The sequence below is a fragment of the Octopus sinensis genome, linkage group LG7 (assembly GCF_006345805.1).
Source record: "Octopus sinensis linkage group LG7, ASM634580v1, whole genome shotgun sequence".
In the NCBI taxonomy this organism is placed as follows: Eukaryota; Metazoa; Mollusca; class Cephalopoda; order Octopoda; family Octopodidae; genus Octopus; species Octopus sinensis.
In genome coordinates, this window is record NC_043003.1 from 88742419 (window position 1) to 88760792 (window position 18374).

The 18374-nt window shown below is 36.7% G+C and overlaps 1 protein-coding gene across 1 annotated transcript in view; it reads right to left on the reverse strand.

Annotated features, from left to right (window-relative positions):
* The window catches only part of LOC115214460 (nucleoprotein TPR), a 136549-nt gene that overhangs the window by 79510 nt on the left and 38665 nt on the right, over positions 1-18374 (reverse strand). Inside the window, exons 9-17 of the mRNA XM_029783658.2 lie at positions 17875-17955; positions 15675-15762; positions 15323-15391; positions 15029-15094; positions 8029-8126; positions 7229-7426; positions 4409-4516; positions 3011-3135; positions 1838-1939 (exon numbers count right to left, since the gene is read on the reverse strand). Coding sequence (XP_029639518.1) covers positions 1838-1939; positions 3011-3135; positions 4409-4516; positions 7229-7426; positions 8029-8126; positions 15029-15094; positions 15323-15391; positions 15675-15762; positions 17875-17955 — 935 coding nt within the window. The remainder of the gene's footprint in view (positions 1-1837; positions 1940-3010; positions 3136-4408; positions 4517-7228; positions 7427-8028; positions 8127-15028; positions 15095-15322; positions 15392-15674; positions 15763-17874; positions 17956-18374) is intronic.

Consider the following 18374-nt stretch of genomic DNA (forward strand, 5'->3'; position numbering starts at 1 on the left):
ACACGAGGGGATGCTGAAAAGTTCCTGGCTTTAAGGGTATTGTGAAAGGCCTGGTTGGAGACCCAATCTTCCAAGTTCTTTTACAATATGTTGAATAATTAATTGAGCCTCATTTCTTTTAGCCAAAGCCAGGAACTTTTCAGCACCTCTTCGTGTGTACAGACACACTTATTTTTTAATAGTAGTTTGACTCAGCACCACATGGCTTAAAGTTTTGTGAGTGCATAGGACATGTCCATCTCATCAGCTGCTAAGAGTAGGTTTCTGGGTGTTTATACTGCTGTTGGTCAGCTTAGGTCACATGATACTGATGTTATCAATGCAACACCAACTGCTTTTTATATTTTTAAACCCACATGTTTAAGCAGAACGTTGATACCACTTTGGTAGCAAGTTGTAGTATAGTGTATAGAGACATCAATTCCTTGTATTGGGTATCAAACATGGTGGAGTTTGACTTTGGTGTAAGTCATAGCTCAATCATTGATCAGTGGAGTACGACTGCATTGGTGGCAATACTCTTTACATGGAAGTAACCAAATTTGATAGTGTTGAATTGTAACTGAAGTTCCATCAACAATATAAGTGGGATGTATACTATATAGGTAGCAAAGATTAAATACCCTTTCCTTGTGTATAGACAGCCAGGCCTAGGAAAGTATATCTGGGTTGTCAGCTGCCAGTGGTTCAAGTTCATTAACATGGCATACCTTAACAATAAAGTAATCTGTTTCTCTATTGATGGATACTGTGGGTTGGTGGAGTATGTGTAGCCTCTCACATGGAAACAGTTGGCAAGTTGCAAGCTCAAAGTGAATAGGGAGAGGCCCTATCGATGATACTACATTTGATGTTGGTGAAGTCATTTCAATGGTCACAAGTCTCCAGATGAAGCAGGACAGGGGGATAAAGTTTTCCTAATCCCTGCAACTGAAGGAGTGCATACACTATGTATACCTTCCCTTAAAGTTGTTGGCTATCATGCCTTTGTAGTGTCTTGTGATGCCATCAGATGGTGTGAGTCTGAGAAACAAGCTCCTTCCAGCATGTAGTTTGGTGCTTTTTTCATGCCACTAGCACTGATGTCACCAAGTAAATTGCAAGACAGGAATTGAAAAGAAAACTCTCACCGCCAAATTGATGGGATGTATTTGACAAGGGGGAAGTGGCTTTATGCCAGATGTTGAGAGGCTAAAGTATGCTAAAGCAACAAGCACAGATGTCATGCCATAGAGATACATGGCTACCCACATTACTTAATGGTGGATGGGAGTAACTACAAAGATAAAGATGGTGGTGATGAGATGTCAGAGATAACAAGGTTTGCAAAAAGGTATATATTTACAGCTTAAATTTCTGTCCAGATAAAACATAAAACCACATTTTTATTGCTATCATCTCTTTTATTTTCTGATTACTTCCTACCAGTAATTATTTGCTGTATTTAGGAGGGCCTCAATTGAAACAACATCCAATATAGCTTCTAAAATTTAAGACATTATAACTATCATAAAGATTGTGTAACATTCTTACAGTGATTTAATCTTTTCATTACAAATCAGTTAACTTAGACAATAGATATACTTCCAGTCATACTATGCTGAAAATGGTAACATACTTACAGGGATGCTGGCCAGCAAACAAGGGATAATATTTAGTTCTCATGTCTATTAGGTTGCCTTAATTTTTAGGTTAAAAAACAAATCAAGAAAAATTGCAGATTATGCACAAAAAATAACAGTAAAAGAATAACCAGTAGTAACATTTTTTTGTAGAGTTAAAGGGTGATGAAAAATGGTCTTGTGGGCAGGGGGAAATGATACTAATAAATCTTTACTTTGCATCCGTTGCAGCCTGTTCTTCTGTTTCACGGTCTTCACTAAGTTTTCTAACCACTTCCAAAAGACGCTGGTTCTGTACTTGCAACTCTTGGACACTTCTATGGAAAACAGAAGATGTTATATGTGTGTGAACATGTGTGTGCATGTATACACACACACACAAAGTCTAGTTACCAAAATTTTTGGCTGATGGGGATATATAAACCGAGTGGATTATAGTGATGGAAACATTATGTAGGTGAAAATAAAACTTAAATGACTGCATGATAAAAAAATTGGATGTTCTCTATTTCTCTTAAACTGATTCAAGAGAGTTTGTGTGTGTGCATGCATATGTTCCTTATGCATTTGGAAACTAAGTTGCTGATTTTGACATACAGAGTGTGAAAAGATTCAGTAAAATTTTTGGTTACCAAATAAACTTTATTTTCATTTACTTATTTCCTACATAACGCAACAACCAGCTATAGTTATTTGACATACACTGCTCTAGAATGACACTGTTTCATTAGAAAGTGAAAATAGTTTCACACTTTCAATTTCAACCAAAATTACAAAGTGTTGTATTATAACAGTGACAATATGTGAATAATGAAAGTAATAATTCTCAGAATTAGTCATATCTGTTCTATAGTAAAGAAAGCTGCTTATCATATATCTACCAAAAAAAACTATGTTTTGGCACAACTCTTTTTTACTACTAAAATAACCTCAGTAATGAGGTCGAGTCACACAATTTTGAGGTCATTAATGGGCAATATTTTGATTTGCTTTTATCGTTTCATTTTTGTCCAATGCTTCACACATGTATAGAATTCTACTCTGACAAACATTTATGAAAATGTACACATAAATAATGTATCTAAATAAGCCAAAGCCAAAAAAATTTCATTTCTCTATACATTATGAGAAAATAATCACTCACTCACTCTCTCACATGCACACATACATACAAAAAAGATGTATGCATGTGTTTATGTACATGTATATGACAGATAATGTGTGTGTATGTGTGTGTGTGAGAAAAAGAGAGAGCAAGTGAGTGCCACTAACACATACATACAAATATTTACTATGTCCTTAACATTGGAAACAGTGATGTTACTTAATCATGTTCATAATTTTTATAAGAAAAATACAACAGAGACAGAAAGCAATTCTTTACTTACTTAAATGTGACCAATCTCTCAGAAATAAGTTGTGAAGAACTTGTCACCTCAGTAGAAGAAACTTCTTCATTAGCTACAATATGTCCACCTCGTAATTCTTCAACTTCACGCAGCAAAAACTGAACCTATTTTACAATACAGGATAAAAGGAAAAAGAAGAAAAAAATTCAAAATACCTTTCTCTCTTCAAACTTATAGAAAAGGGCAAAGCTGTTTCAACAGAGTGGGTTAACCTCCTGCTAACCCTTTTGATGTCATAGAGGTTTCTATCACAAAACTAGAGCCAGTTTCTATGTTATGTTCCAAACCTCAGTTTGAGACTTACAGGTATGTTGTATTTCATTGGAAATATTTTAACAAAAGACTAACTGAAAGAATATTTCATCCCTTGCTCAATATAAAGTTAGGCTTTAAAATGATGAGAGAAAAAATTGTTTGGCTAAACACCTAAGATTATTTAAAAACATTCAAGTTGATAGTTGAGACAGTTATAGATATGCTTTAAAGTGACTGAGTTTCCTCAGTGAAAATATAGCCTCGAGTTTAGCTTATTAAAATAGACAAAAGTGCAAGGAGATTTAATGTATAAAACATTTAAAAAGGCTCATCTAAGATTAAATAAGTATTGAGTCATACTTGATTTATGTATTTTTACCATATCTTAATTGGTGTAATCCTGAAACATCTTTGGATGACTATAAATGTGTGTGTGCACAAGTGCAATGGAATGTACATCCGTTTTTGTCAAGGGTGAGAGGGGCATAATGTATTCTTTAAATGAATTATTTTCACAGATGTACTTTTATGAATCAGGAGTCAAATAATTTTCATTATTATGTCAAAATGCATTCATGTGCTCAATAGTCCAACACTTGAACTGAAACCGGCACACACATACATATATTCACTGACATGTCCATATCTCTCTCTCTCTTTCTATACATTCATTATATTCTGCAGAATAGAATTCACAAGAAAACAATTTTTTTTAAATCAAAGAACAAAAAACAAACTAGAGTAAATAACAATTCAACTAATGAGATTGGTTCTGAGTATTACCAACATCTTGTTTTGGTTGTAATACCTGCAGTATGGTACATAGATACTCCTTTTCATCTTGTGAGATCTCACCTTCTTATTTCTCTCTCTTCCATTGTCAATACACAAAATATTCTCACCCAACACTCAATATCCATCCACATTATATGCCCATACTACAACAGTTACCTTTCCTAAACAAATCAGCTGAAAACTCAAACCAAACATCTAATTCAATGCATTTGTAGCATTGCACTTCCTCTAAGCAAATATAATCTTGTAACCTTCACAGATCTTTCACATTCACTGTTTCAATTTACTATTTTGAAGACCAAACCTGAAAGAGAAAGAAAAACTCACCTGTTGTCCCAAGTCTGTTGATTGTTGTGTCAGCCTTTTTATTTCTCTTTGAGAATATGTCATACGTCTACGCGTTTCCTCAGTCTCACTACGAAGCTTTTGTCCTTCCTTGAAAATGGAAAATGAAAATGTAAATTTCATCCATAAACTATTTTCTACCTTTACCAAGGACTGCCATTCTTATAATTCTCACCGCAGAAAAATAACAGTTATCAGTAAATCAAAACAAGTATTTGCAAAAGTAGATGCTACAGTACATAAATATACAGGGTGCATAAGATATTTGAGGACAGATTTATGTTTATAAAAAAAAACAGTTATATAATAAGATAACTTTATTTATCAAAAAATGCTATTAGAATAAAAATAAACCTTTTCTATAATGTTTTTCAATAAAGCCACCTTCAGCTTCAACAATTGCTTCTATATGAGATCTAAATCCTCTACATGCTCGAATGGTCCTGATTCATTTTGGACATTACTCTGGCTATGGCAGCTTTGAAAGAATCTTTGGGGTTATGGGCATGTTCAGTGACCTCTCTCTGAACAACGCTCCACATGTAGTAGTCTAATGGATTGAGATCTGGGGAATTAGGAGGCCAAATGTTAGGGGTTATGTGATTATGAAAATTTTCAGCTCTCCATTCCTGTGTTACTACAGTGATGTGTGATAGTGCAGAGTCTTACTGAAACACATATGGCCTTCTATTACATACACTGTCTATTCAGGGCTTAATAATTATCTCCAGAACCTCAATGTAGGCAGCAGAGTTAACTCTAAGGCCTAGTGGAAAGAAAAGGCATCACATGTCCTTCATTGTTGACAACCCCTAAAACTATGACAGTTGCAGGAAATTTTGTAAGCATAACACTTGGAACTTCAGAAGGGTCTGCACATAACCATCTGTCATTTCTTTTGTTAACTTTCTCATCGTGGTTGAAGTTTTTCCCGTTTGAGAAAAATCAAATCAAATCTTCTTCTGCTGGATTTTTCAATTTGCTTAAGAGCCTTTTAGATCTGACGTAGTGATTTTCTTTTGCTTTTTCTGACAAATTGACCTTTCCTCATCATGAGACTTATATCTGATGTCTTCATAGACAACATTTGTGACTGTTCCTTCTGACACATGGAGATCTTTTGCAATTGACCTCATGGACTTTCTGGGAATGTAATCAATGGTTTGTTGAACTTGCTGGATAAACTCGGGTGTTCTGATAATACGTTTCCATCTTCTGTCTCTAGCTCCTTACAAACTTTATACACTAAAGATTTGGCAACTTTCCAGAATAGAGATATTTCTAAATCGTTATGCTCAGCCCTTATGACCACAATAACAGCATGCCTCTTCATTTTTTGAGTAAGCTGAGGGTCTGCCATTATTATTTTCTGAAACAAAGATTATACAGAGTTAGCAAAAAATGCAGCAATAACCCAAAAAAGGTATGTCACAAATACCTCATGCACTCTGTATAAAATAAGTAATTTTTCATCCAAAGATTGAGGGTTACTTATTTGTTCTCCTATACAATGTATTTTAGTCATCATACCTCATCACTGTCATTATTCAATGTCCACTTTTCCATACTAACATGAGACTGCGCAATTTATCGGGGTAGATTTCTCATGGTCAGGTGCTCCTCCTTATACTAAGCTTCACCTGTTTCCAACCAGCGTAATATTTCCGTGGCCTGATGTTTTTCACAAGACTGGAAACAATATCACTTTATGATAGTGATGCTCGTTTACAACATCAAGTCATGTCAAGAGAATGGTGCACACAAACATACACACATGTCAGTTTAAGGGGATCCAGTAAATTGTGAATAGCTTGTATATATAGCATATATAAGGCCTGTACAGAAAACTTAAAAGAAAACATAATCCATTCATCTTCTCCTCCTACTGTTCCTGGGAAGGTTGTGTCCTCAGGCACATCATCCATAGGGTCCTATCAGAAGCAACTGGCATTGCAGTTTCTAACTGGATTCCCAAGTGTGACTAACACAGACCATGGAGATAATCCAAGCAACTCATTTTTGATCCATCCCTAGGTTTCCTGCTGGTTAGCTCAGCTTGAAGAATCTGTCAGGCACTTCTTACCTCCAACATTCTGATCATGCCTGTAGTACCGGAGCTATGACCTCTCAAATGCAGAGAAGTAGTAGCTCAACCTGGAGAAACTTCCTGATCTCCAAGCTATACACTCTATCAAGTAATGTTACTGCAGAGATCATTGAGCAGAAACCTATTTCAATCACTCGTATTCAGAACTGTACTCTTTCAGTGATGACCCAACATTCATAATGATAGATGAGGATAGGCATGAAAACCAAATTGAAGAGAGTTAGTTCATTTCTTTTGCCAACCTCTCCTCTTCTGAGGATCAAATGCTGTAACTGGTGCATTACTGTGCCAGCGCCTGCAATTCTAGCATCCAATTCAGCCTCCCGCCTTCTGTCATTCAGGAATATAGTCCCAAGATATTTAAAATTCTCCTTAACAGTTGTTCTCTCTGAACTTGTATCAGGGTCCTTTGTGTTCCATCCCACACCTTCAAGAAGTTGCAAGCTTATTGCTGGTTGTACCAGTATTTGGTGGAGACTGCAATATATTTATTGAACGAACCCCTTTGAATATGTCTGTCCCTTGTTAACCTGTGTGACGACAATGTGGTATGGTTCTTTTGAACCCCTTTCAATAATTCCTCCAAACAGCAATATAAAAGGGTTTCAAACATATTTATAACTTACAAACTCTTACAACATATTTATAATTTACAAACTCCAGTTATTGCAATATTATCATCACTAACAACTTACCAACATAGCAGTATCCAATTTGTGTGTAAGCTGTGTTATGGTATGTAAGGCTTGCTCATAATCTTCTCGCTGCTGCCTTAAGATAGGGGCTTTTTCTTCAATTTCTTGCATAATCTGATCCAAGTAACTCTTCAACCTTTTGTTTTCTTCCTTCTCTAGCTGTAGTTCTTCAATGGCTTGAACATATTCACTGTAGATCTAACAATGGAATGCAAAAGAAAATATAGTGAAAACTGGTCACAACAATCAATTGTCCAAAACAAAATAGGTACACACAACCTTAAGGGGAAGGGTGCATGCATGCATGTGTTTGAGTCTATGTTTGTATTGCAGTGGTATCAAACTTGGAACTATGCGGTCATAGAGAAAACTTCTTCACCACACAGCCATGAGTATGTTCCAGATTTAAAAAAATTTTTTTTTTTTTAAATCATGAAAATAATTAACAAATTTGTTCAAAACTTATTCGTGCAGTAATGATGAGAAACTCTTTTTTCAATTTTGGATGACTTCTCATTCGATAAGGAGTAAAGATTTTTTTTCTTTTTGGTAAACATTGTAAATGTCCTTACTATTCCTATTTTTATTTTGTTTTGTTTTTTGGGGAAGTGAAAATATTTGCACACAAATTATATTAAAATATTGCTTGAACCATGTTAATAATGATAACCACCACTTAGTATTCTTCAGTATTCAATTCATAATCATCATTATCACTGCTGTTATAATCCACTCAAGTTAAACCTGGCATGAACAAAAACAAAATAAAAAACAGCAGAAAGAAGAGAGATGGAAGTTACCTGTGTCAGTGTCATACCAGACTTGAGTAGTTTACTCGTTGCTGCAGCTGTAGGCGAAACTGATGCTATACTTTCAGCAGACATTTCTGTACCACACACTAGAGATAAATAAACAACAGTAATAAAAATAATGATTTCTCCTGTCTGCCACCAGAGTGACAGGTGAAGGAGACAATACAAAAGCAAACATAGGAATGATATGAAGAAAAAATTAAAATAGAACTGTACATGGTATACAATATCAACAAAAGAAAAGTATATATAATACATCAGTAAAAAAGAAAAAGAAAAATGACAATGATGCAACCTTTTTGACACAGGAGAGCTTCTATCATCAATCAAAGAAATCCCCCATCCAAGGTCTTAAACAAAAAGGAGGAGTGCTCTCTCCAATTTTGTTCTCTGACTCAGAGTCTACACTTATAGACTTACCACTTTCATCCACACACACAAACATATATATATATAGTCCACAGATGAGATCCAAATATCTCCATATAGAAGACAGCAGTACTCAAAAGATTCAAACTTAGAGTCCAATGTCTTTACAGGGAATCGTATGTATGAGGTCTGATCAATAACTATCCAGACTATAGTAGGGTCTAAGCTGCTTTTCCAGATAAGCCATCTCTCAATGTCGCATAGACCGCACTTTCCGCTGCCATTGGTGTAGGGATTACATTTGGCCAAAATCTTCCAATGGATGTTGTAATTGACACATTTATCTTTTAATGACCAAATATGATTGGATAATTTTGTCGCTTTTCTTTTGTTCCAGTGCCTAAAACATGTCTAAACTCAAGGACAGAACTTTTCGGATCATGCCCACACGTGACAAAATTTTTGTTACGTTTTTAATCCCCACAAGAATACAGATAGAACTTGCTTTCTATATTATGTCAAAAAAAGTTTTTTTTATCTCATTGTACCTTTTATTTTTTCATATATTTTTATATTTTTACACATAATAATTTATTCTGTACTTTTCTATCCTGCATTTTTTTCCTGTGCCTATATAGACGTGTATATAGAATCATTTGTACACGTGTGTGAATATGTATGAGTGGGCGGGTGTGTATGTATATAGATGTGTGCGGGCATAAGAATACATGTATATATAAACGTTTTTACTTAGTATTTTTACAATTTTTCCGGGTTTTTTTGGGCGTATGTATAATTTTATTTTTGTGTATGCGTGTGTGTATGCGTATATAAACATGTGCGGGTATGTACATATATGGGCATGTGTGTATGCGTGCATAAAGGCATGTCCGTATATGAACGTGGTTTTACACTTTGTATACTACCTTACGTTTTTTCAGTATTGTTGTTTTTTTTCTGTATTGTTACCTTTAACCAAGTTTTTTCTTGTGCTTGTGCATATATAGACGTATGTATGAACCTTTAGGGTGTGTGTGTATGAGTTTGTATATATATGCATATACATTTGGCGAAAAATGCGAGTGAAGATGTGTACGTTTTCATAGTGACGTATACGTATGCACGTGGGTCCGCGAGCGCAAATGTGAGTATGAGTAGCAATGCTTACGTGTTTACTTACGTGTTTAACCTTAATTTATATAAGTGGCGGAATTATAACACAGTAATTTCCCTTTGAATAACAGTATTTTTTCAGAGCGTTTTTCAGATGGCCAGATAACTGAAGAGATGGTGTTGTGGATTTCCAATTTGGCATCCGAAACTCAGAGTTTTATCTTGGCTATTAAATAATGGTAACATATTAATTTACAGATAAATTTCCTCTATTTACATAATATTGAGGTCTCTTTCTTTCTTTTGTTATCTTACCGTTTTTACCAACATATATATATATATATAGATATACATATATAGAATGGTTGTATACTGTCAATCTAACATGAACGTGACAGTAGGGGGGTTACACCACCGCTTCCTGATGGCTTCGACACATTATTCCTGCGTCATATACATTTACGAAGGGGAGACAAACACTCCCAGCAGCCAGGCCTGCATCTAGAGACACGCATGTTTCAGGATCATTGTCCTTCATCGGTCTCGAGTAGCAGACGCCCGTCAGCCGTGGATATCTGTTCCGATTCGCAAATGTATATATCTAATTTTCAGTGAAGTTTATTCACTGATTACCAAAATCAGAAATATTAAATTTCTAAATATCTCATAGAGATATGTACGGTGGTGGGGCAATAGAATGGTTGTATACTGTCAATCTAACACGAATGTGACAGTAGGGGGGTACACCACCGCTGTTTAGCCCTAGGAAGCATCAACGCTTCCTGATGGCTTCGACACATTATTCCTGTGTCCTTATATACATTTACGATGCTTCCTAGGGCTAAACAGCGGTGGTGTAATCCCCTACTGTCACGTTCACGTTAGATTGACAGTATACCACCATTCTATCGCCCCACCACCGTACATATCTCTATGAGAGATTTAGAAATTTTGGGGCTCTGGCTTTGTCCTTCATGATATATGTTCTGCAAGGCATCTTCTTCCCAAACAAGCCTGCCTCATCCATACCGAAAACCTGTTTTGCCTTGTATCCCTTGTCCTCAATGATCTACCTGAATGTCCCAGGGTACTTCTCAGCAGCTTTTTTGTTGGCTGATGCTGTTTTTCAATGAAAGGAAACACTTTATTTTAAACCGTTTCTGGAAACAGCCAAACCATCCCTTGCTGGTTTGAAAACCTTTGAGCTCCAATCTGCCAATGATCTTGGTTGTGGTTCTTCAGTGCTTTCTGCTCTGTCTCGTCTGTTGAATTGCTGCTATAATTTCCACACTTTCTCGCGGATGATGTTACTGCTCAAGAGGATGTTTTTCTTCTTGCAGTCATTGATCCACAATCCCAAGGCAGATTCCATCCTGAGGAAGTGATAATTTCTTACATCATTATCTTTTTGGCACTTTCACATAAACTTACTGCTAATGTATCCTGATTGCCACCTCGTTCTTTTTTATGTAGTGTATGATGCTTTCTTTGACAACATAATAGCAACCTACTGCAACATAATTTTTACCTTCCTGGAACATATCCAGCAGTTGTGCCTTCACATAGAGCGTCATAACCTTTTTCTGGCACTTAGATTCACTGCCAGAAGCCTTAGAAGGTGTAGGGCATTTGGGCGGCATCTTAGGGCTTTAATAACAGACTGTGACAAACACAGCACTCAACAAAATACTGGAGACAGCTACTTGTTGTAGTTTTTCCCCCCCAAAAAAAAACCTCCAAAAAATCTTCATTCCCTTTAATACTACAAATGGGAGATTGTGCAGAGATTAAAAATAATCATGGTTTTGAAAAACTTAGTTTGTATTACCACTAGATAGTCATCTATAGAGAGAGAGGGGGAAGGACCAGCAAGTAACCTAATTTGAATGAGGCTATACTGGCTCACAACCTTAAAAATTATTCTGTTGAAATAAATAATGTGCATGATCAAATGTAGTGACAATTTTAAAAAAAAGGGCTAGTAGTTGCTATACAAATTAGCAAGCTTTGATTGAAAGCAGGAATAAAAGATACAAGATACAATGTAGTTGTGTCTAAAAAAAAAATCAAGCGATGTGATGCATGGTTAATCTAGTCAGAGGGACCTTCAGCTGCGATGGGGCGGCCAGTAAACTGGCAAATACAGTATATTATTATTTAGTTTAACTTTAAAAAGTGTGCAAAAGTATATATTGCCATGAAAAAATCGTGGACAACATTTATGATTACACAAATAGGTGATGCTTTCCATGAATAATTGTTAGTTCAGTGAATAAGCAAGAGCGCACTATATATATCATCATCATCATCGTTTAGCGTCCGCTTTCCATGCTAGCATGGGTTGGACGGGTCAACTGGGGTCTGTGAAGCTGGAAGGCTTCGTCAGGCCCAGTCAGATCTGGCAGTGTTTCTACGGCTGGATGCCCTTCCTAACGCCAACCACTCCGCGAGTGTAGTGGGTGTTTTTTACGTGCCACCTGCACAGGTGCCAGACAGAGCTGGCGAACGGCCACGAACGGATGGTGCTTTTACGTGTCACCGGCATGGGGCCAGACGATGCTGGCAACGGACACGAACGGATGGTGCTTTTACGAGCCACCGACACGGTTGCCAGACAGAGCTGGCAAACGGCCACGAACGGACGGTGCTTTTACGTGTCACCGGCACGGGGGCCAGCCTCGGCTGGCAACGGACGCTAACGGATGGTGCTTTTACGTGCCACCAACACGGTTGCCAGACAGAGCTGGCAAACGGCCACGAGCAGACGGTGCTTTTACGTGTCACCGGCACGGGGGCTAGCCGATGCTGGCAACAGACACGAACGGATGGTGCTTTTACGTGCCACCGACACGGGGCCAGACATATATATATATATATATATATATATATATATATATATATATATATATATGTGTGTGTGTGTGTGTTATATACATCTGATGCCTCTTATGCCCAACTTTTCTCTTAAGACGCTTACACTCTGTCATACATGCACACTGACATTGCACACCCAGTGAAGTATACTAACTTCATTTCTTTCAAGCCCACGCATGTCCTTGGCAGTCATAGCCCATGTTTTCACTGCCATGTAGCTTAGCTGTTCACACACAGGCATCATACAGTCTGCCTTTCACTCTGAAAGAGAGGCCCTTTGTTTCCAACAGAGGCAGGAGCTCTCTGAATTTTGTCCAGCCTCTTATTCTAGCAGCTATAACTCGGAGTATCCACCTCTACTACTGACTTGGTCACCTAGATAACAGAAGCTATCAACTACTTCTAGCTTTCCTCCCTGGCATTTGATGGATTCTGTTTTCTGTACGTTTTTAGTGTTAATTGTACCTGTGCACTTTTCACACACAAAAAAAAACTAGTTTCCCTGTTAACCTTCCTGATATTGCTGCACCTCTTATGTGTCATTAACTTACACCGAGTACAGCTTATGGAGATTCAACCTACGCCTTTTCTGCAGATCAAGCAGGGTCATCTACCTAAAGCGATTTGTAATTTGTCTCCTTTCTTACTTACTAAGACTTTGGTTTTTGTTAAATCAACTCTGATTCTAGACCTTGCTTTCACATCCAAAATTTTGTGTCTAGGGTTCCCAGGAGCAGCACATCTTAAATTTCTCTGGTGGATTATGTTGAACAAGAGGGACTAAGAACTGAGCCTCAGTGAACCCCTACTTGTACCCTGAATTCATTGCCATATTCACCTTACACACACATAAATATATACATATTCTTTTATATGTTTCAGTCTGAAGGTTGTGGCCATGCAGGAGCATTGCCAATATAATCACCTTTTCAATAGCCTTGCTTACACGATTGGGTTTTGCTAGGAGTTTGACATAGCTGCTCTCTTTTGAGTTTCTTGCTGTGATGTAGAGTCATCTGGAACCTTGAACAGCAGGCAATCGTTTCTTGAAAATATCTACCACTACTCCATGAAGAGCCATCAGATGTTTTAATAAGGCATAAAATAGCAGTGGGCCCTTAAATCCTAAGCTACAGCAGTATATGGTCCCCACTCTAGACTTTGATAACTGAGACAGTGACAGTAACATCCTGTTCAGGATTAGTTTAGATCTTGATACCAAAGTTTGGTGCCAACTCATCCATGTGTATATCACTGCACACCTCTCCCATCTTCACTCCAAGGAATCATAGCCCTTTCAGTCACTCTCAGTAGCTCAGTTGTTCCATTGATGCAATCTTCCTGGTGTAGCACTGCTGAATTGCCTCAACTTCCATTATTAATTTGACACTGTTGAAAGCAGTAGTCCAGACGGCTGAGGACAAATGCCCTCCATAAAACCAGCCTAGTTGCCTGGTCCCTTGTTCTGAAGGTTCTCAGAATCCAGCCATTTGCTTGTACATTGCCACCATCTTAGTGATATGCATGTGAAACAAGGCATCATTGTTCATATTACCGTATGTGATTCTGGGATTGCCAGTCCTTTTGGTTCAAAATATCGTTGTTGTGGCTTCTGAGCACCATTTAGCTGGTAGTGGAGGGCTTAGAATTTGCCTGCATTAAATTGCATACTGTTTTCCTTAGCCTACTTATATATGACATCTAGGTCTTTCTGTAAAAAATTAGCACTGGAAAGCTCCTTGACTGCTTGTGCTACTTTTGTGTTGTCAGCATAGCTAGTAAATGTGGCTGTCTGTGTAATTGATGGCATGTCTGAAAGCCACCATAAACAGCAGTGTTCCCAAGAAAGTTCCCTGAGGCACTCCACTCTCCATTACTGTCTCCTTGGAAATAGCTCCGTTGGCTACCACTGCCTGGCTTGTTTTTTTAAGAAGTCATGTAACCACACTCCCAGTTTTCTAACTACACTGAATCTCTAATATATAATCCCCTGATCAACCTAATCAAAGGCCTTTGCAAAGTCAAAACATATCACAACTACGTTTGAGCAATTCATTGGCTGCTTCAACACCTATTCATAATGCTGCATTTATATGTTGGGTTGCCCAGAAAGTTTGTACCTATTTTTAGTCGTTCATATTCCAACACATTAGAACACATCAAATTTACTCACACATAGAATATGCCTATATTTCCAGTTAGCACACATTTCAAACTATCTCGAAAAAGAAAGTTTAAAATTACTTATTTTATGCAAATTTTGCATCCCTATGTATGGAATTGGCTCACTGAATTTACAGTTGGTGATTGTAGCCTTAGTGATGAAGAACACTCAGGCAGACCCACCACCACTTCAAAGGACGATCAGATCAAGACACTGATTGAGCCTTTTGATAGCATCCCTAGTTCTATGAGGTAAACTTTTTGTTTTAAAGTAATCTACCTTTTACTAAAATTTCTTGTTTATTTATGTTCCAAATGCCAGATTGATAATGATAATTATTTTACAAATTCCTTCATTATTTTAAAAATTAATCGAAACAGTGTTCAACAAAAACTTCAATAAAAATATAGAAATGAGAGATTCTAAACATTTGGTAAAGTTTTAGAAAATGGTATTTTGACAACTTACGTTTTGATTTTGAGAGAAGGTCATTAGCATTACGAAGTTCATTTTCAAGATTTTTGGTCTTTTTATCTGCAAAACAACAGATTAAAGGATACTGAAGTAAAAATGAGTAAAAGCAATTAGTCATAAAGTACAAAGAAATAATTTAAAATTCAAAATAAGGTAGTTAATTTTGTTAGTCCAACATCTTTAGTAATATTTCTGGACTACTGATTACAACTAGGGCAGGTCACAGGTAAATACATAAATACATGTAAAAGGAAATGAAAGGAAAATGGAAGCTGAGCAGAACTTTACCTTTTTCTTCCAGTTGCTGCAAAAACTTGCTTTTTTCCATATCCTTCATCGCTTCTAGTTTGCTTCGTCCTAGAGAAAAAAAATATTTTGTTTTATTTGCAATAAAATATTCCATAGAACTTACTCACCAAAATAAAACCGAAAATAGATTTTGAAACTACAATTACTTTAATATAAGGGCATAACATGAAGTATCAATTATGCTTATATGATAGTAATTTACATACCATTGTGAAGCTCATCCACTCTAGCCGAACAATTACAAAACTGTTTAAACATACACACAAACACAGAATTTAAGTTATTTTAAAACCATTTTTGATTTGTAGAGTAATATTAAAGTTCTCTTTACCTTCTGATGCTTCTTTTAAAAGATTCTGCAGTTCAGATACAGCACGCAACAGTTCCTTAATCTTATTCTCAGAGTCTTCAGATAAACCCTATTTAAATAATAAAGAAAAAGAAAACAAATGGAAATGGAAAATTATTACCACATGACACATTAATTCCCTAACCTCTCAATCAGGAAATTCTGATCAGCCTACTTAGAGGCATTAAGTATGGAAATTAACCAAAGAAATCATTGGATTAACTTTCAGAATAGTGATCCAGTGTTTTACATGTTACATTTGTCACATGGCATTGTTCAGCATCAGGTCAAACAACCATGTACAGCTGCCATCCCAGGCTGTTGATGGCATAGTTGTTTAGACACTTGTCAGGCTTGTGGTCAAAGACATTCTAGCTGTGACCATTCTATTTAGGAATACATTATTCAATGTATCCATCTGTTTACTTTAAGTTAGGAGCAGGCTAGAACTGAGGGAGATTTGGTTGCTATTTCTATGAAGTTGTACAACTTCAAATAATCTCCCTCATTGACTTGGTCTTTATTTGGAAGTTGCAGATGATATAATAGAAATATCATGAGTAAACACTGCTTCTGTTAAAGTTTGAATGATCATAATTTTCTAGTACTTATATCATCAATCACGAGGATACAGGTATTAGGTCTAAGGCTCAAACCCCACTACTACACAGTACTGTGGGCAGACACTTTCACCACAGCCTCAGATTGACCCAAGTCTTACAAGTAAATGGGGATAGATGAAAGCTACGTAGAAACCTGTCAGACGGATTGTACTTGGAATTCAAAAGTCCAGCCTTATCATTCATATCCTACCCAAGAATTATGTTGAGAGTACATCAAATACTCAACCCGCCAATCCTGCAGACAGATTGTCGAGCCAATTAACAATTGGACACACTCATGTGCCCATCTTCCATGCTGGCATGGGTGGGACGGTTTGACAGGAGCCAGTCAAGCAGAAGCCTGCACCAGACTTCTGTGACTGTTTTAGCAGGGTTTTTACAGCTTGATACCCTTCCGTGGAACAAGCACAGGTGAGGTTAGTTTTGGCAAGGTTTTTACAGCTGGATGCCCTTCCAAATGCCAACCACTTTACAGTGTGGACTGGATGCTCCTTTTTTTTGTAGTTGGGTTTGAAATGCAAACCCATGAACTGAATCAGATGTCAAAGCAATAATGAGAGTGACTGTCATGTTCTCCCTGAATACTATGAGTGTGTGTGTGTGTACGCGTGCACACACACAGTACCTGGCTCTCCCATTGGTTTCAACGAAAAGTATTCAAATTGTTTGATCACTGAACCACCTAGTCATTGATTTATAGTGTAAATGGCTGAGTATTCCATAGACTTATACAGCCTTAATAGTAAAATTAGTGGGACAGGGTACAGTTCATCCAATGGGCATCCAAAGTAAGAGTTAATACAAGGCCCACAATGCCATAAAGTGGAACTGACCTCAGGGCTTCATGACTGCAAAGAAAATTTCTGAACCACCCAGTCATGTCTGTGCATATATTGGAAAGAGGAAAATATAAAATTTTGGAAAAATAAATAAAAAAGAAACCTGAGCACCAAATACAAAGATTAGTCAGCATGGCGCAAGAAGTGGATAAATTCTGCCACTTAATTTGTGTTGAAGTAGAGTTAATAACTCTGTTGGTTTGGATTCACCAAGTTTTGATGAAGTTCAGAGATTGATAACATTGAAAAGAAGATTGTATAAGAAGTGCAATAATATACACAGTGAAATGCAGATGTATGCTGAGTGCAGAAAATGAATGCAATGGTAACTTACAACAAAACAAGAGCATGATTGAGATGGAGACATTTATGAGTAGACACATGTAAGAGAAGTTGCTGTATTGGTGTAGACTCATAATCCAAATGCACAAGCAAGATTCAGGATTTGATAGGGATAAGATGTTTATGTTCAAATAGGCCTAGAAAGAAGTCATCATATGAGATTTGGGAATGTCAGCTCTCATGTAGGATTCAAACAAAGAGACATGCCACGTTCTTTCTCTTTTTTTTATGCAAGTCATGATAGAAAAATACATGCACTGATGTGCATATGCAACATAAAGAATGTTGAAAATTCATCTAGTTTACACTTGTACACAAATGGTATCAAAATACTATTACTGGAAAAAATAAAACAAAGGAAAATGTAAAATTTCTCACCTTGTACAGATTTACTAACTTTGTTTGTGATTGTAATTCTTGCTGAAACTGGAATTCTGCTTTGATTTGATCATCACGAGCCTTCAAACAGGAAATAACATTTAAACAAAATAGTCTAAGCAAAACTAACTTAATACAAATTGTCTCACTAGTCTTTCAAACCTTCCACAGACCACAAGTAACTAAGATATCTGCTTTAACCTCCCAAAGACAGACATATAATTGGCAAATGTAGTTCCCACCGCATACAGACAAATAACTAACATATTACATGAGCAATAATTCCAAAATTAAATAATAGTTTTCATGAGGAACATTGGAAAACTGTTCAAACAATGCAGATATAACTATGAGAAACTATTCAGATAAAATGTATAGAGATATTACCATGGGAAGCTTGATATAAATTGATTTGCTTTCTGAAGTTATCTGTACAGATTTTGTATAGAAATTAGAGCCAGCACTTAATATTACAATGCTTCTTTTAAGATGAAATTTTT